Source organism: Haliotis asinina, chromosome 14, assembly GCF_037392515.1.
Source record: "Haliotis asinina isolate JCU_RB_2024 chromosome 14, JCU_Hal_asi_v2, whole genome shotgun sequence".
NCBI classification, from domain to species: Eukaryota; Metazoa; Mollusca; class Gastropoda; order Lepetellida; family Haliotidae; genus Haliotis; species Haliotis asinina.
The window spans coordinates 11,623,691-11,641,535 of NC_090293.1; the positions used below are offsets into that span (position 1 = coordinate 11,623,691).

Sequence of the window (17,845 nt, forward strand, 5' to 3'; positions counted from 1 at the left end):
GTTGGAAAATCATTTGCGTGATTATCATCCTGGGAACGCTAGAAAACCATATGTGTGATTACCATACCGAGGTTAAATTATTAGAAAATCATATGTGTGATTACCATCCCGAGGACATTGGAAAGTCATATGTGTGATTACCATCCCGAAGACGTTGGAAAGTCATATGTGTGATTGTCATCTCGTGGATGTTGGAAAGTCATATGTGTGATTACCATCCCGAAGACGTTGGAAAGTCATATGTGTGATTACCATCCCGTGGATGTTGGAAAGTCATCCGTGTGATTACCATCCCGTGGACGTTTGAAAGTCATATGTGTGATTACCATCCCGAAGACGTTGGAGAAGCATTTGCGATCCTCTACTGCATGGTAACAGTGGTTATGAAAACCAAACTCCAAAAATCTGACGCAGTTGTCTGAAGTTTCTAAAGAATGGCAACGATGGGCGACGTATTGCTATAATGAATGACAAAACCGAAATGGACGTGCATATGTAATTCAAAGAACGAGATAGAAAACATTCGCCTTGATACTGTAACACTGTGGACGCTCCTCCAGCCTGAAAACCAAAACAGCAATCTTTTCATTTCCACGAGGCTCAGTTACAATAACAGGCTTTTAGCTTTTAGTTTAAATGATTGTTAATAGAAACAAACGAAAACGGAATTCGCTTCATGGCTAGAGTCACGCCTAAAAAACGCGAGAGGATCGTGATAGTACGAGAGAGAGAGGTGGTCGGTATAGAGAGGGATAGAACACTGCAAGCATGGACTACAGGTAGTGATGTTAACAGCACCGTGCAACAAGAGGGGTTTCATTCCTTACCTAATAAACCCACTAACGACGACAAAACGTTCATTGACTGCTATGATGGTTGCTCTTTCTTCGAAGACCTTCGACCTCTATTCTGGAGTCTTAAACTAACAGGCCTGTTCTTCCACAGACGTGAGACCAGTGCAGGGAAGTTCATTGTGAGCAAATGGGTTGTTCTGTGTGCAGCTGTGTGCGCAGTCACGCTAGGAAACAGCCTTAGATCACTGTTCGTGTTCAAGAGAGGAGAACCTTTCGATGAAGTCTTGTTCTTTAAGGTGCAGCTGTGCATTTGGTCCGTGGAAGGGTTCGCCAAAACGACGGTCATGTTTGTAGCATCTTATAAGAAGGAGTTACTTCCCTTGTTCTTTAAGCTGTGGCGGGAAATTTGTAAAGATAAAAAACCTGATAAATTTCTCAAATTTGTCATGAGGAATGCAATAATGATAAGTTGGAACTTTTCCATTGTAAACACCATCGGTGTGGCGGTGACATTTTTCTTTGTACCGGATCTTGAGGATCTTTTTCTCAATGCTACTCTTCCGGGAGCAGCACATGCAGACGTGAAATTGCCTTACAAAATTATGATGATTGTTTTGGTGTATTTCGCCTCCTCTGTGGCAGTGTCGTCAGTCACTCTGCTAGTTGTTCTGTCCGTGGCTGTTACACGGGAGTTCTTTGTTGTAAACAAGGACCTCTCGTCTCAGATCTCGTCTGACGGGAAGTTCACAGCAGGCCTGGAGGATTATCGTCTGCGCCATCAAGGTTTGTGTCGTGTGGTGGATGTCCTGGACGACATTTTCATGATCATGATCGCCTTCATCCTCATCTCCAACATTCCGTTGTGTTGCGTCATCCTCTACAACCTCATTTACACCAGCAGACACTTTTCCATCCTTCTGCTCAACTTATTTTGGCTTTTCTTCCTCACATTCCACATGACTGTAGTTGCCGTCATCTGCGCCTATATCAACATGGGGGTGAGTATGATATAGCTCTAGCCCTCCTCCCCACACCCCTTCCCCACTGCCATCAGTTGGGTGAGAGCGGATTTAATGTAACGCCACATTGCAATAACCCATTTGTACAATGTCGACCTGTAAACCAGATTAACTAATGGCTTAAATCATGTGGTTTTTATCATTAAGTAATATACCAGCAGGATATAGTCGAAGTCGAGAACAAACATGCCGAGGGCTCTATCGCTGATTATTCTTAGTGAACGGTTGAAAAACAGGTTTGATCATATTTGATTTCGATTATTGTGAGGACAAATACTATACCTCGCGGGTTAGGTGGTAAAAAATGACCGATCTTGCGAGATAACACTCTTTTGGACAGGTATCTGGTTAGGGCCTGTCATATTTTTCATATACTATTAACCCAAAGAAAAGAAACGCATAGACCATTTGTATTTCATAAATCTGTTAATTACCTATTGTGTTCAAACAATTGTCAAAATATAACAGAAGTGTTGAAAACATGATTTTACTCAGTTCCACAAGTAAAACATAGATTTTACCTGAAAATGTTGATTTTGGTGAGATTTTTACAAGGGTTAAAAAGGCATCACAACAAATCAACAGAAATCATTTTCCAGTTGAAATTGTGCAACAAAGAGCGTTCACAGTCTGGCAATTAATTTCCAGATTACTTTCAGAAACTGGCTTCCGTTTTGAAAGAGTTTCAAGGTCAAATCACTACGTCACGTCTTGACATTGTGACTTGTAACATAGTCATTGAAAGAATGCATGCTGGAGACTACCAATCTTCTGTTGCCAGGTGTCTGAATGTTAATTTGAGCAAGATATCATGACTTCCAGCTCGTTGCAACCAAACAGATGTAACAAATGACCGTCCCCGTACAGACAGACCTCGAGTTGCCATCTTGGCGCACAAGATCAGTACCCCCGGGCACTACAGTTGCACTACAGTACTGCCACGGATGAGAGAACAACAGCCAGTGTGCCTTTACTTCATAGGATATCCTTTCAAACTGTGCGAAACTGGTTGAAACAATATGGTCTCAAAGCCAGGAAACCCGACGTAGGGGTCGTGCTACGTCGTCACCATCACGCTCAGCGTCTCCGTTATCTTAAAGTATCAACTTGGTTGTACAGACATTACTTTCTTCTAACCTGGAGTAAAATGTGTGGACGAGTGGACTAAAGTCTATTTGTGGACGAGTTATACATGATTAAAAGTACAACATTTTCGCAACAGATATCTCGGCTATGCATTTCGTTTTTGGATAGTAGATATTTAACAAAGGTATCATAACTAGAATTGTCGAATACATATGCGGAAAACGTGGTCTTGTTCATGAATATGACAGATCATGTTGCTTAACTGCCTGGTGGGAAGTTTGATTGGGGCTGTGTATCTTTAAGGCAACAGTTGTATTTTCAGTCGCGCTTAGTCTGAGAATCGACCCGCTTCGCCAGGATACGATGGCGTGCAATCAACAGTCACTTAGTCTTACCGTCAGATCCATTAGGTGCCTCGTACCACAAGCGCCTCTTTGGTAAGGTCGACACAAAGAGTCACTTTTTGATTCTGTGTTATCTTACCGATGACGTGTATTGCTGCATATACAACCAGCCAAAGGCTTGTTTTGGGTGTGTCACGATCATTAAAACCCCACCGACTGGGACATTAAACAACGTTCTATCCTTCATTAGACATCAACATCAGCATGCTTCTTAAAGGATTTTTACAGTTATTCATTCCACTTTTTTTCAAAGGTTTTCCATGATGTATCTCACGATTCAAAGAGAAAGAAATATATCAATAACTGCTATTTCTGTTACATATTTTACTTCACGTATTGGTTCAGTTGCATCTCGGGGCTGTGGGTAGCCTAATGGTTAATCGTTCGCTCGTAACACTGAAGACCTGGGTTCGATTCGCTCCGATGTCGGAAGCCATTTCAGCCATTTCGCCCGCCGTGATATGGTTGAAACATAAGAAAAAGCGGCGGAAAACTCTCACTGACCCACTCAAAGGAAGTCTCTGATCTCTGCCTATAACAGAGTCGTTTGTACAAGATGATACAAGTGAAAATAAGGACTTGTATTGACCGTCTGTTTATCACTAAATGAAATATAAAACGTTTTGAAAGCTTTACTGAGACCTTGCATTATTAAACACTGATCAGACAACTTCTAAGTAAGGATCTTGTGATGTTCTTTGAACTCACGGTACAAGGAACCTGCACGATTGAACCTCAGAGGTATGCGGACACCGAAGGCTGGAGCTTGCAAGCGTTTGCTCGACATAAACGAAAAGATCCCTGTTGGAAAGTCACGAAGAGTGTTTTGTCACTTTGATTTGTTTTGAATACTCATGTTCAGATGACGCCAGGTTTTCAGGGACAAGGAATCGGTATGCTCTGAAAAATACAAGCTTACCAGATATTATCGCGTGTGGACAATAATGATTTTCTACCAAGAGCGAATCTAATCAATGTCGCCCACTTCATCGATCCAGCCTTTAATTTGTGTCTTTTTATGTATTAATTGGATAATGATTATCTTTACTGCAATTAAATTATGGATGGCTGCTCCAAAAAGATCCATGTAATTGTCAAAGAACTGGTCCCTAGTAACCTTTACTGATCGTTAGAGTGGTGCGTGTTGTCAGGATCAGTGACTTGATCGATTGCCAATCATGGTTCCCAACGCCCAGGATCCTTGCTCCATAATATCAATCACCGGTTTGTGTTCAAACTCGAGTATTTACTGTCTCCCTGTCGTAAAACAAGTGTGTTATTGAGCCTTACCCACTTACCGCTGTCCTCACAGCCCAGCAGCTAGGTTTCTAACTGACTGTTTAAATGAATATTTTAGTCAGACGCTGTTTTGAAATGTTATGTATTTACAAGGTTAACCTGGTGTCTTTCCACGCAGTAGCGGGATTGTCTGGAACGATGAAGACATTTCTCATCGATATATGTCATTCCCCCTCTTCTCCTGTCGAACAACACATATCCGGTTGTAAATGTTTATTTTAAACTGTGGGTAGCTTATGTTCTGTTCTTTAATTTGACATCATCTCATCTACTATATATTGGTTCAATACGTAGTTTCACATTCGTGTTCTTATTTCAGCGCAAACAAGGTACTAGAGGTATTCCCTGAGCGTTTAGTTGGGTCCTGTTAGCTAGTGCAGGTTGCTTTCTCTGAAGTCCGTTCGAGAGTACAAGAACACTAACGCTAGGTATAGTTAGACGTTATTAGCCATACTGTTAATGGGCGATCAGGTCAAAACTTAGTATTTAAGGGGTGATTTTGATCGTGTGTTGACTTACGTCTAGTATAGCTGTGTTAAACGTATTGCCTAACCTGTTATATTATGTTTTAATTGCCCCATTTCTAGTTATCCTTGGTAACCAATTGTATCTCGATTTTACCATCGCGGGTTAGTATTCGTTGTATGGTCCATATATTTAGGATATCTTGCTCAGTCAAAGGGACTTCTTTCCGTCAGACAAAAGTTTCAGTTAGTGCACGCCTTGCCATAATGGTCCAAGAGGCCATAGGGATAGGCCCTTAGCCCAGGTTATTCGCACTATAGAGTATAGTGTTAATCAATCTGAATATTTATTGTTAATCAACGACTCTGTGCCGCAGTATTTGGAGTCTTATTCCCTTCGAACCGTGAAGATCTGGGTCAGAATTGTTCTTCAGTAACCAATTCTTGTTATAACAGGTAACCGACGGGATCGAGTGATCAGGCTCGCTGACTTGGTTGTCACATGTCATCGCAAACCAATTGCATAGGCGGATGGGCATGTTGTTGATCACTGGCTTGTCTGGTAAAGACTCGATTATTTACAGGCCACCGCCATATAATGCCTGAGTGCTGCGTAAAACTAAACTAATTCGCTTTTTCCCTTCGGACGCCTGTCTGGTTAAGCTAAGTTTTAACAACAAAAATGTTTCCTAGCATTACTTTGTTGTCATGATGCGAGCACAGCTCCGTGGCAACAACAGTCAGACACCATGAGCGAAACCGTTGCTGAGGCGTTAAACAATATCAACAGGAAACTGCACCTTACAGAGTATATCTTACCCTGGAGAATTCCACGCAGCTGATATACCAAATGAAATATTGATACACGTGTGACTGGGTTATACTCTGCGACCTGACTCATTATCTGTCAGTTAGTTAGCAAGAGGAAATACCGAAATGGCCCACGTCTTGTGCAGTATTCACATGTGTCATGCATATCCGGGTATGGTGCTGACGTACCAACAAACAGAATCACGGCTGGAGTCGAACCCGTGATCGTCTGTTTGAGGCATATCAGTATGTGATGACTGGACACCGCCCCCCACCCGACATCTGAATAAGTTACCCTGCTCAGGCGGCCTATCAACCAATGATCGGCTATCGCTAGGAAAACAAAACGAAACCGGAAGAATGGCATCAACCCTATATGATACCATACATGTCCCTATATGATACCATACATGTCCCTATATGATATCATACATGTCCCTATATGATACCATACATGTCCCTATATGATATCATACATGTCCCTATATGATATCATACATATAAACGTTATGGGCATAATTACCCCTTACATGAAGCTCCATCACGGTAAACACAAATGTTCATGACCGCAGTCCATTACTCCTTGAGGAGTTATTTACAGACAAATATAGAAACACATTTCCTGTACGCTTCTGTAATGGGACTTGCAAGTTTTCATTTTGTTTTACAACTTCCTTATTAACTGTTTCAAGATTGTTACTATAAACCCACGTAAAGGTGAACTCGTATACCTGAGGTTCTGGGTTGCTAGGAAGCTCTCTTCTGTTTAATGCTTGGATGCTGACTGTATTTCTGGCGACATTTGGGTCGGTCTTGACTTCCGGTTGTTCATGAGTATGTTGGAGATCGCCAGTGATGCAGCATTTGGTTCGTTCTGGTAGCTATACTTCAGTTGTAAGTCTTTGTCAAGGTATGGGATTTACGATGACCTTAGTGCTAAGATCGCCTTGCATAACTAAGGCCACGTAAAAAACTATTCTTGTTTCTTATCAGCTTTAGAAACATGAGTCGGGACGGAAGATTTTATTTTGAAGTTTTATATTATTAAAAAAATTCTTGATTTCTGTTGAAATTTACTTCATGCGCATTTTTAGAGACAAAGTTGCATTTTTCTATTGTATAAAATGTAAAAAGAAAATCTTTGGATTGGATCGAATTTTGTGGTCAGTTTTGAGAAACAAAAGTATTTTATGTATGCAGAACTATGGGTGTATTGCGGGGGCCGATACCACATCTCGTTGCTGTACATACCAGAAACTACGATAATGAGTTCGAATCCCGGTTTCGTTTTGGTTATCTGACAAGATTTCACAGTACCATATCTATGATCTTAGGCTTCACGAAAGTGTTAAACGTCTTAGACGTCCAACCGTCCAAAATCATTAAACAGACGCGAGGATAAAACTGGAATACTGTTTTCAGGCGGCGCCTCACTCACTCTCGAATGGATGAGTGTTGTATTCCTATTTTACGCCACATCAGTTAGTATCTCTGATCTCACTGTAAAATGCCAAAATTCTGGTGAGTTGATATTTTATATTTGTGGCCCATTTCTTTAGACTTCTGACTCGACTGCATTGTACTAGAAACCTGTGTTGTGATTCATTGTAACTTGCTCATTGTTTGCTCAATATATTATTGAATAAAATCTGCAGTGAATTGTGTGTAATGACACTTATACAGTATTTGAGTTATACTACAACGCCGAAGAAGCGGTTCGATTCCTCACATGGGTACAATGTGTGAAGCCCATTTCTGGTGTCCCCCGCCGTGCATATTGCTGGAATGTTGCTAAAAGCGGCGCAAAACTAAACATAGACAGACAGACAGACACACACACACACACACACACACACACACACACACACACACACATACACACACTACAACGTTTCACAGAATCAAACACCCCGATTGCTGCAGGCTTTAGATGCTGACGCTTGGCGCTGAAACAAACGGCCCAGTCTTATCCTTTGATCAGCCGTTCTTTACCTCCTACAAGGGTCGTAACTCCCCAGAACGGTACTTTAGACTACTGTACACGTGCAGCTCCTGAAGTCCGTTTCAGAGGGACATTGGCTGTCAATGGTATTTTATACAAACTGATTACACCTTCCTCAACCACTAAGTAATAAAAATGCTCTTTTGAAATTTTATTATAATATAATATATTCAAGCAATATAATTGTTTTACAGGCTCATGCTCCCCTTTCAATAATTTACAACATCAAGGCGGAATTTCTCAAAGAACGACCTTTGGAGGTAAACACAAAATCTTTGTCTTGCTTTCAAACAGAGTGACTTTAAGTGAAGTTATTTAAAGTTGTTCTTACTGAAAGCGATATTGTTTACATCATGTTGAATGAATAGTTAACGCCAACTGCTCAGTTGTTTTAAAAAAAACATAACGTAACCCAACTCATTGGTAAATATATTAACATGACGTCATCCATTGTTCATGTTTGAGGTTGAATACGTCGTTCTAAGTAGTTCCTGACGTAGTGTCTCTGACATAGAAATCATTTTTTTCTGTTCAATAAAAACAGTCCCCTTCGCACTTACGAAATATTTGCGATATATTAAAAGTTGTTTTCCATGAAATATGTCATTATCTAGCAATATATCGTATTTTGAAAACATATGCGTTTCTTACCAAAAGAACATGATGACAACGTTTTGTGTATACGTGTGCTTTCACTTATGTTCAAATAAAAGATGTTATTCCCTCTGAGCCGTGTGACGAAATTTGTTCAAGACCACAGCTTTTAGTTATTCTTTCACGAAAAACTTCTGTCATCACAAATTTCACTGATCCATTTCTGATCATCGCGGTTAGTTTGCCTTTAACGACCACTGAAATCTGGTCAGCGGATCATCGAGGCTAGTTTTTCTCTGATGTTGAGCCTTTATTCTTCCAGCTGACGATGTTTCTGAACCGGTTGACTGGCAACGATATCGGACTCTCAGCTCTGAAGATGTTTGTCATTAACAGACCTGCTATCCTTACTGTAAGTATATGGTATATGTTAATATATGCATGCCTAACTTACTACAAGTATAAGGTATCCATGTTGATATATGTAGGTCATCCTTACTGTAAGTATATGTTATCCATGTTGATATATGTAGGTCATCCTTACTGTAAGTGGCATCCATGATGACATATGTAGGTCACCCTTACTGTAGGTATATGTTATCCATGTTGATATATGTAGGCCACCCTTACTGTAAGTGGCATCCATGATGACATATGCATGTCATCCTTACTGAACTATAAGGTATCCATGTTGATATGTGTAGGGCATCCTTATTGTAAGTTTAAAGCATCCATGTGGATATATGTAATTTATCCTTACTGTAAGTATATGGTGTTCAGGTTGATATATGTATCATGTCATACGTCGGGCATCCTTGCTTTAACTGTAAGGTATCCCTGTTGATATATGTAGGTCATCTTTAGGTCATCCTTACTGTGAGTTTTAGGTATCCCTGTTGATATATGTAGGTCATCCTTAGGTCATCCTTACTGTGAGTGTAAGGTATCCCTGTTGATATATGTAGGTCATCCTTACTGTAAGCGTAAGGCATCGATGTTGATTCAGAAAATCGTTTTAGAAATATAAACGTTTGCCATTACCCCACGGATGTATGGGCGAGCGAGTGGGAGAGTTAAGATTGGAAGTATTTCCGCCTTATTTATGATATTTTGGAAATACCATTGGTGGTTCTAGTCTGAATATAATAAAGTATCCTCGCAGTGCAAGCGCTGAGATTGATTCAGATTCGATTTGTGTGTGTCATACCTTCAAGGTAACTATAATTATTATACTTACATAAACGACAGGTGGGTGGGATAATGTTTTTTTAAGTGGATATTGATATATACGTTTCACGAACAAGGCAATTATTGGCTGTTATTGAACGTATGTCGCTTGTAATTTATGATATTTGCATTTCGTTTTCTTTCATTTGTTGAAGCACTGGAAAGATTCATTCCATTTCATTCGTGCTATCGTTGTGAATTTCTCGGAGAAACCTACGTCGTTGTTTCCACAGAGCCTTTCGTTGTAGGCGTGTTTGTTTTAAGACGATTCATACAGGCAATATATAAAAGTCCTACACTTCACAGCAATGTCACAAGTTCACTGAAAGAACCCAGACTGACTAACATTTACAAAGAAGTTTTAAACACATAAAACCGCGATAATAGATTAACTATGCTAGGATTACAAGCCAAATACATAAAGACGTACGCCTACTTTCGAATTTTCACCCTCCCTCAATTCAACATACGACAAAATGAGACTCGAAATGTTTCGCCACGAGAGTTCCTGAAGGGCCATGAAGGGAGATAACTCGAGATGGATTACTTAATGATAACAAACAATCAAATTTAAGGTTTTGCTAAACCACAAGTTCAATACAGAAACATTTTATATGTTTGATACAATATTGACACAAACAAATAAGAAGTTATTTTGTTACTCTGTTTATACTCATATTCATATACGTCAACACCAAAAGTTTCGAAGCCATCAGTCGTTTGGCAGCCACATTCCATTTAAGGTCAAGGTCATTCGTGCAACCCATTTAGTGTGTTTGAGGGGGTTTGCGGTTCGTACACCCTGGCAAATCTGCATACCTACTACGTGGTGCTTTGGCAATTAACCAATCAGAAAAAAAATTCAATATACCCGTGAAGATCCGAATTAGAATTGTTCTATAGTAACCCATGCTTGTCGTAAGAGGTGACAAACGGGATCGGGTGGTCAGACTCGCTGACTTGGTTGACACATGTCATCGTATCCCAGTTGTGTAGATCAATGCTCATGCTGATTATCACTGGATTGTCTGCTCGAGACTCAGTTATTTACAGACCGCTGCCACGTGGCTGCAGTACTGCTGAGTGCGGCGTTAATCAACAACCAACCATTCAACCAACATATCTCAATAATTATGTCTAATGATTCTGTGTTACAACCAGAAGCCAATTACGGCTTGCGCTAACACAGTTTGTCTGCAGTCTGTCTTAATCTAATATTATTGAAACCAGTTATTGCCATGACGGCTGAAAGTCAATTCTGAAGAGACACTGGCCATGGTCTTGATTTAATCGCGATATGTGTTACTCCAGGGTCGCTCAGTTGTTATTTGTGCAAATATCAAAACCGGACCAGATAAGAAACAGTCAATACATACATTGACTGTTACGTCTGTTTGTTTGCTCCACTTCAAGGTTACGTTTAAAAATATGGACCGTGATAGCGTGTTGAATAAGACATTATTCATTGAAGATCAGGGTGGGTCTTCAAAAGCGTGTTGGATGCAGATGTGCGAGACAGACCTGCATCTGTCGAACCGCGGCATAACAACAGCACACAACCATCAGAGAGCTATTCTGGTTCAGGTCACCACAACCTGTGTGCTGAAGTCATGTATAGTCGACTCTAGACTTAGTGAAGGAACACGGGAAACTCAATCGTCATTAAAACTGCGATACAGAGTCATGTTCCTTGTAGATATCAGAATCATATGATCGTTGGCTCGATCACATATTCACACTACTTATGATTCTAGCTCGTTGATATATATGCTTAATGATTAAGAATGACAACATAACATATAAGCAAAAACAATACGATGGGAGTTGTCAATTCACCTGTCAACTTGTAAACTTCCTTTCATATGGGGGTAAAGTTTCTATATTTTCCACAACTTCATGCTGTTTTTCTTTCTACGAAGAGATCCAAGAATATAAAACCACCCATGCTAAGTTTCTCAGTGTCGGTTCCCGTAAAGTTTCCTATAACGTTTGTGGAAGACCTGTTCGGGAAATAGTCCAGATTTGCATGATCGGTGACAGAAAGGATACTCCTATACATTCTCCTATATTGTCTTGAAGCGAATGTGCCTAGTGTTTTTAGGTGAATACTTAACGTGCCTTTGCAGTCGTTTGTGATTTATGTCACAGGTAGGGCAATTGTCATTCCATTGTCATAATTCCTAAGCACATGCTTACTGCAGTGGGCATACTTTTCGTTATGATATTGAAATACAGCGGAAGCCTGATAAGTTGTTTACCTATCCCAGTTAGTTAACCGGATTCTAAAAGTAATAATTAATGAAGAAATTTTCAGGGACCGATGAATAGTGTTTACTTATCCCGTCTGTTTATTTTAGCAATCTTTGCTTAGGCGGTTTCCACCTTTGTCGCGCTTAGCTTCACAAAAGAGATCAAATTCTCGAGAACTTGTTGGGATATTGTTTGATAATCTAGTGGTTTTACTGTCTTTCATTGATAGGTATTTATTGTATCTAAATCGGCCTTTATTAATAGATAACGTTTGTTGTTCCAGTATAAATAAATTGTTGCCGACATGATTTATAACGTTAATTCACACACTCACTCTTCGTTTAGAAACACAAATCACTCACTCACTCCTCGTTTCCAAACACAAACCCTCCAGCTTACCCGAACCTCTCACTGCAACAGACACTACATCTGTTGTTACTGTGACCCAGCGCTCGCTCTACACCTGCAGTTGTGTTATGGCATTTTGAACTTGTTTTCACCAACTTGGCACCAACCCAGATCTAATACCTCCGCCAACAAAATATAACAAATAAGCCGATTCTGTCAGTTATGGTAATGTGAGAGACCCTGGCTGCCAGAAATTCTAATTTCTTACCCAAGTACTTTTGTTGTGGGCTGGTATATCAGATACCGTTATCACAATCTTGAACGTGTATAACAAAACATAACATCGTTTTGGCGATTGCAACATCGTCTACACTGACGGGGCACTTCGAGAATGTTGTTCTTAAGTGATTTTCGCAGAGGAACATGCCTCACATAAACGCTTGATGACAGGAAAGGAGATTTTGATCGAAGCGATTGGGTATAGTGATCGCATAACAGAGGATTACAAAAGAAATATATCCCTGATGCGGAGTGGTACTTAAAAATGCATTTATCATTCAAAACTGTGCTCAGGAGAAAATAGCTTGCGTGAGATCGAACGATATCTCCTGGGAGATATCGCTATGACAGAAGATTTTATATTATTCGCCCGTTGAAGACACTGCAGTGTATTATAGCTAAAATACATGGAATTATCATGATACGGACCTCCAATTATCAGAAATTTGCGGGCCGCTGCAAATGATATTGGACCGCTCAACCTTAACGACGGGCCATTATCAAGCCCGTTGTTAGGTGACGTCATAAGTAGCTCAGGTGTTGAAGTTCAATAACCTACGGCTCGATTGAACTTGGGTTCATTATTGACCATATGTCTGTCTCACATTCGTCACATGTGCCTGTGCCATTATGCACTTTCCTGCCTGTGTCAACCATACCGATTGTACCATAAATGACAACATACAGCAATGAAAATATCGACTTCAAGTCTAACGTTGTTGATCACTGAAAACAATGGCGGCTGGTAGTATGAGCAAAGGTCAAGGTCGAATGTCGTCACTCACAATAGTGACGTCATCTGTGTTGTTCTATGACGTGTCTATATTTGTAAAATGTGTGGCAGTGACCTCCGTCGTTTTGTTGTTGGCAATAAATGCTTCTAAACCGATGCCGCTGTTTTTATTCTTATTTTATTAAAAATTGCATGTGTGTAATACCGCTTGACGTATGACGTCAAAATGGTTCAAAGTTGTGACGTCACAATGCTAATGTTGATGTCGCGATTTTACTAGACCTTGCTTGCCTTGAAAGCTGAGTGTCCTCACACTGTAGGCAATTTCGCCGCAGTTTCTGTCAATTTATGTTGGTGAGTAATAAACAGAATACTAAACTCGATTCCGTGAAATACCATTTTCATTAAACTCGTTAAAGATTTGGTATTAAACTCGCTTTCGCTCGTTTGATACCAAAACATTAACTCGTTTAATAAAAATGGCATTACACGGAAGGTCGTTTAGTATCCTCTATGTACAAAACCCTGACGTCATCAATTACATGAGTCGCAATGCTATCACATCGCTGCACTGCAAGTCAAATATACCGTGTTCAGAGATGTACATTTTTCTCTGAACACACCTGAAAACTATTGAACACTCGCTGATAAGACTAAAAATATCTCCGCCAAGCCTCGGATATCTGTACACGTGTCGACTTGTCGTGATATATTTCCTATCTAAACACACTAAGGTTGGATTCTCTATGCATGCCTTTCATGGCATCACTAAGTCTTGATATAAGGCAGGATCAAAATAAAATTTAAAAAATATCGGTTATTCGTATTTGTGTGCGCAAACAGAAATTAAGCTCCAATGTAAAAAGATTTGCGATGTCCGCGGACGTGATTTTGCAGGAATATTGGGCCTAACAGCGTAAAGCCATACTCACAACGTTGTGGTACTTAGAAAGGACATTGCATCTGCAAGTGCATCTGACTCATCACCATCTTCTTATCAACATTCACGGCATTAATCCGTCATCAGAATCCTCACGCCGAAGGAGGAGGACGTCTGTGTCAACGTCTTGTTGACACAGATGGCGTCTCTCACTCACGCCATTACAGATTTCCTCATACGCCAACTCAAACAGTGGGTGCCTGGGTATCGTGTGATCCCTATCTGTTTAAGAATCAATGCTCAAGGGTTTTGTATGGACTGGCACATCGGCCAGCGAGCGAGTGAGTATGATTTTAAACTATTAGAAATTTTTAAGCGATATCAATCACGCTCAGTTGTCCAGAAGGCCGGGCCAACCCGACAGGCAATCCCATTGTCCCTTACATGGACCAGTATTAGCACTGGTCTGCGAATCAGTTGCAGCTACATGTCTCCCATTCATACCATAAATTTTGAAGTTACTGCCATCTTGGAACCAACCCTTACTGTCCATATTTTTAAATGACTCCCTGCAAACCACATATCCCATACATTTGCCATACATGCATTTCCCATATACCATCGCTGAAAGATCGGTCGCGGAGATGTAGCCTCGTGGTTAAATTTTTCGCTCGCCACGCCGAAGGTCCGGGTTCGAATGCCAACATGGTTCAACCGTTTGAAAGTCATCTGTGGCATTCCCTGCTGGAATATTGCTAAATGCGATGGAAAACAATACTCACTCACTCAGAAAAATACTGTGTCATCATTTGCTGGTAGCGCTATTTAAGTGTGATGGAGATTCGCCAAAAACATTTTTCACCTGGAATTCCATGAGACATTAAGTTATTCCAGAAATACTCACAATACTCCAATAGCAAATTTATATTTATAATAATTTCACCAGGATGGAAGTTACATCGCATTGACGACGTCGTTCCATTGGGAAAAACATGGGCATGTCTTTTGAACACCTATCTGATTCTCAGTCATTGTTTTTATTTCAGATGATTGGCATGCTCATCACTTACTTCGTGCTCCTGGTCCAGTTCAAATCTCCTTTCTCTTCGAACTGCACGTGCTCCCTCAATTCAACCGGTGCAACCTGGAACGGAACTCTCACACCCACATGATCGTCATGCGCAACATCGCTCTCAAGTTCCAACATATTGTGGACTGATTGAGTTCAACAGATACATACATATTTAAGTTTTGTTTGTTGTTTTGGAACAGCAGAGTGTTGCGTTAAAGATGCCGTTTACGCTGAATGAAACTCCAGTGAATTTGGCGCCAATAGAATCAACAAATCAGGCGCGTAGCAAGCCAATTTATTTCAGGTAAGCACAACAGGCAGCAAAGCTATGTATTTATATAGTATTGAGCGCAGGTTCAACCTTTTACCAATAATGTTGGGTAACCCCGTTTATTTTCTATAGCGATAGCTACGCCCCTGCAAATGGGCCAACGTATAATAGACGCGAAAGAAGTGAGCGCTATAGCCTAAAGCTTCGTCTCTGAATATGTATAATATTTCGACAGAAACAAAAAGTCCCATATAGACGGGACCTCAAGCTGAGGAAATGAGAACTTGCTTCATTCAGGTTTTATGACTGCAGTAAGAGAAGGAATGGGCGGAAGGTGAAATTATGCGGTTCGAGGACTTTGAGACTAAGTGGCACGGCCGGCGATAACTTCAGGAGCGTAAATAGTTTCGAGAAGATTGTTTTGTTTGTCAGTTGTGTAGGTTTCTTTCTCTACATTATTTCAGCTATAAGGTTTGCAAATAATCGAGTTGCAACATATTCATAGCTACCTTAGTTCAACAGTTTCGCAAACATACCTGTTTTGTGCGCCGTTTTGCTGCTTCAACACTCCGCACCAAATGCACGTGTAAAGGTGAGCTAATATGTATCCACAAAATAAAGTACATTATCAGTTGCCTGTGTTCACATCAGCTGGATGAGTCAGTTGGGTTTTATGTCGGTAATAACACATCATGAGAGTTTCTTCGGGATATCCGATGAAGACATATCACCAATGTGCATGACAGTATAAATACCATCTTACCCAGAAGGCGGAGGTGGATTAGCCATATTCTCAGGAAGAAGCCCAACATTATGACACGCAGAGCAAGGCACTAGATCCAGAAGGAAGACGGAAGCACGAAAGCCAAAGAGCACCTGACAACGCACATTGGAGAGAGAACTGAAGACCCTATAATCAACACCTGCTGCACAATACAACACATAGCCCAAAACAGACAAGGGTGGCGATCCTTTGCTCGCTGCTCTGCAAACAAGCAAGCGAGCAGTGCGTAAGGATGTCAAAGACCCATTTTCGGACGAAACCCGATGCCGTAATCAGATTATTCTGGAACTAGTAAGGGACGCAACTCTACATGACGACCTACCAATACCAAAACAACAAAGATCCGCCTTCAAGTACAAGATCAGTCGTCAACGTATTAATGAGTAAGCACATTGTTTGCTTCTTTCAACTTTGGTATTATTTATTTACACTTGAATGTCAGTTTATACAATGCTAAACAAACATTAGTTTTGTACATAAAACCAAACCTCAACTCGTTCACATGGTTAAACCGTTGAAACGTTAAATGTAAAAAAAACCCATTCAAACCATAGAGACCTTTATTAATACCTTCCGCTTTTGAAGACGATAATGACTAACCTCTTGTGTTACCGACACGGTTCCTATTTTTTCAGCTTTTGACCAGTAACTGTTCTCAATAGCTTGGCTCAATGAAGCCTAGTGATTAGTAAATATACCTGATTGGTGAATATTGCAATTATTCTTATAGTGTTATATGCCTAAACTTCAAAGAGAGGTTTTGTGCAAACAAATATGTTGAAACATTCAACACTTCACACAGTGTTACATGGATCTCTACTCAGTCCCCTGGGGTGCAGTAATGCGTTTCACTGAAACACTGATACAGCCCATCATTGTCTTCACCTGGGTCCACAACCTGTACTATTCCCTCTCGGCGGGCACCTGCTGACATTATGTAGGGGACAGATGGTACTGACTATTTTCATACTGACACATGATATGTAGCGTTGGGAATTGGTTGAAATTTCACAACTGATGATTGTTTCTATAGCAACTAACTATCATCGAAAAACATTGGTTAACGACTTTGTTCAAATTTTCCCATCCAGGTCGTTATTTCAGATATATTTAACATGATGCAACTTGATGCTTTAAGTGATGACTGATATATCATGAACATACACTTCCTGGAATCTTCAACAAATGTTCAGTCATGACTTTTCGGAAAGTGAAGAGAGTTTTCTAAAAGTAAAACGTGCTTCCAGGCCCTGACAGCATCAAAGATATAATCCACAGTCAAGTGTTCCATAGACTAAACCAGTAGTTCCAAAAGCTTTTGTGTTCGATTATGACAAAATGTGATTGCTTGCTTGCTTGGTCGTTTGGTCACTGCGACCAGTCTTCGTTTATTTCAGTCAGACGACCACTAATGATAAGTTTAGTTCTCAAGAAGTAATCGATTTATTGATTGTAGTTATAACGCGTTGCTTAGAGAATGACTGAAGTCATGTTAACAGAGGGATGAAAAAGTACTTTTGTGGATATCA

The 17,845-nt window shown here is 40.4% G+C and overlaps 1 protein-coding gene across 1 annotated transcript; it reads left to right on the plus strand.

The window, feature by feature from the left end:
* The first annotated feature begins 676 nt into the window (after positions 1 to 676).
* On the plus strand, positions 677 to 15,361 carry LOC137262100 (gustatory receptor 5a for trehalose-like). Its single transcript, XM_067799876.1, has 4 exons — positions 677 to 1,792; positions 8,073 to 8,138; positions 8,795 to 8,884; positions 15,236 to 15,361. Exons 1-4 carry the CDS (start codon positions 677 to 679, stop codon positions 15,359 to 15,361), a joined length of 1,398 nt encoding a protein of 465 aa, XP_067655977.1.
* The last annotated feature ends 2,484 nt before the right edge of the window (positions 15,362 to 17,845 follow it).

Coding starts and splice junctions, on each gene's coding strand:
- LOC137262100 (XM_067799876.1), top strand. CDS start 677: ATGGCTAGAGTCACGCCTAAAAAACGCGAGAGGATCGTGATAGTACGA. Junction 1,793..8,072: donor GCGCCTATATCAACATGGGG/GTGAGTATGATA, acceptor ATTGTTTTACAG/GCTCATGCTCCCCTTTCAAT. Junction 8,139..8,794: donor TCAAAGAACGACCTTTGGAG/GTAAACACAAAA, acceptor TTATTCTTCCAG/CTGACGATGTTTCTGAACCG.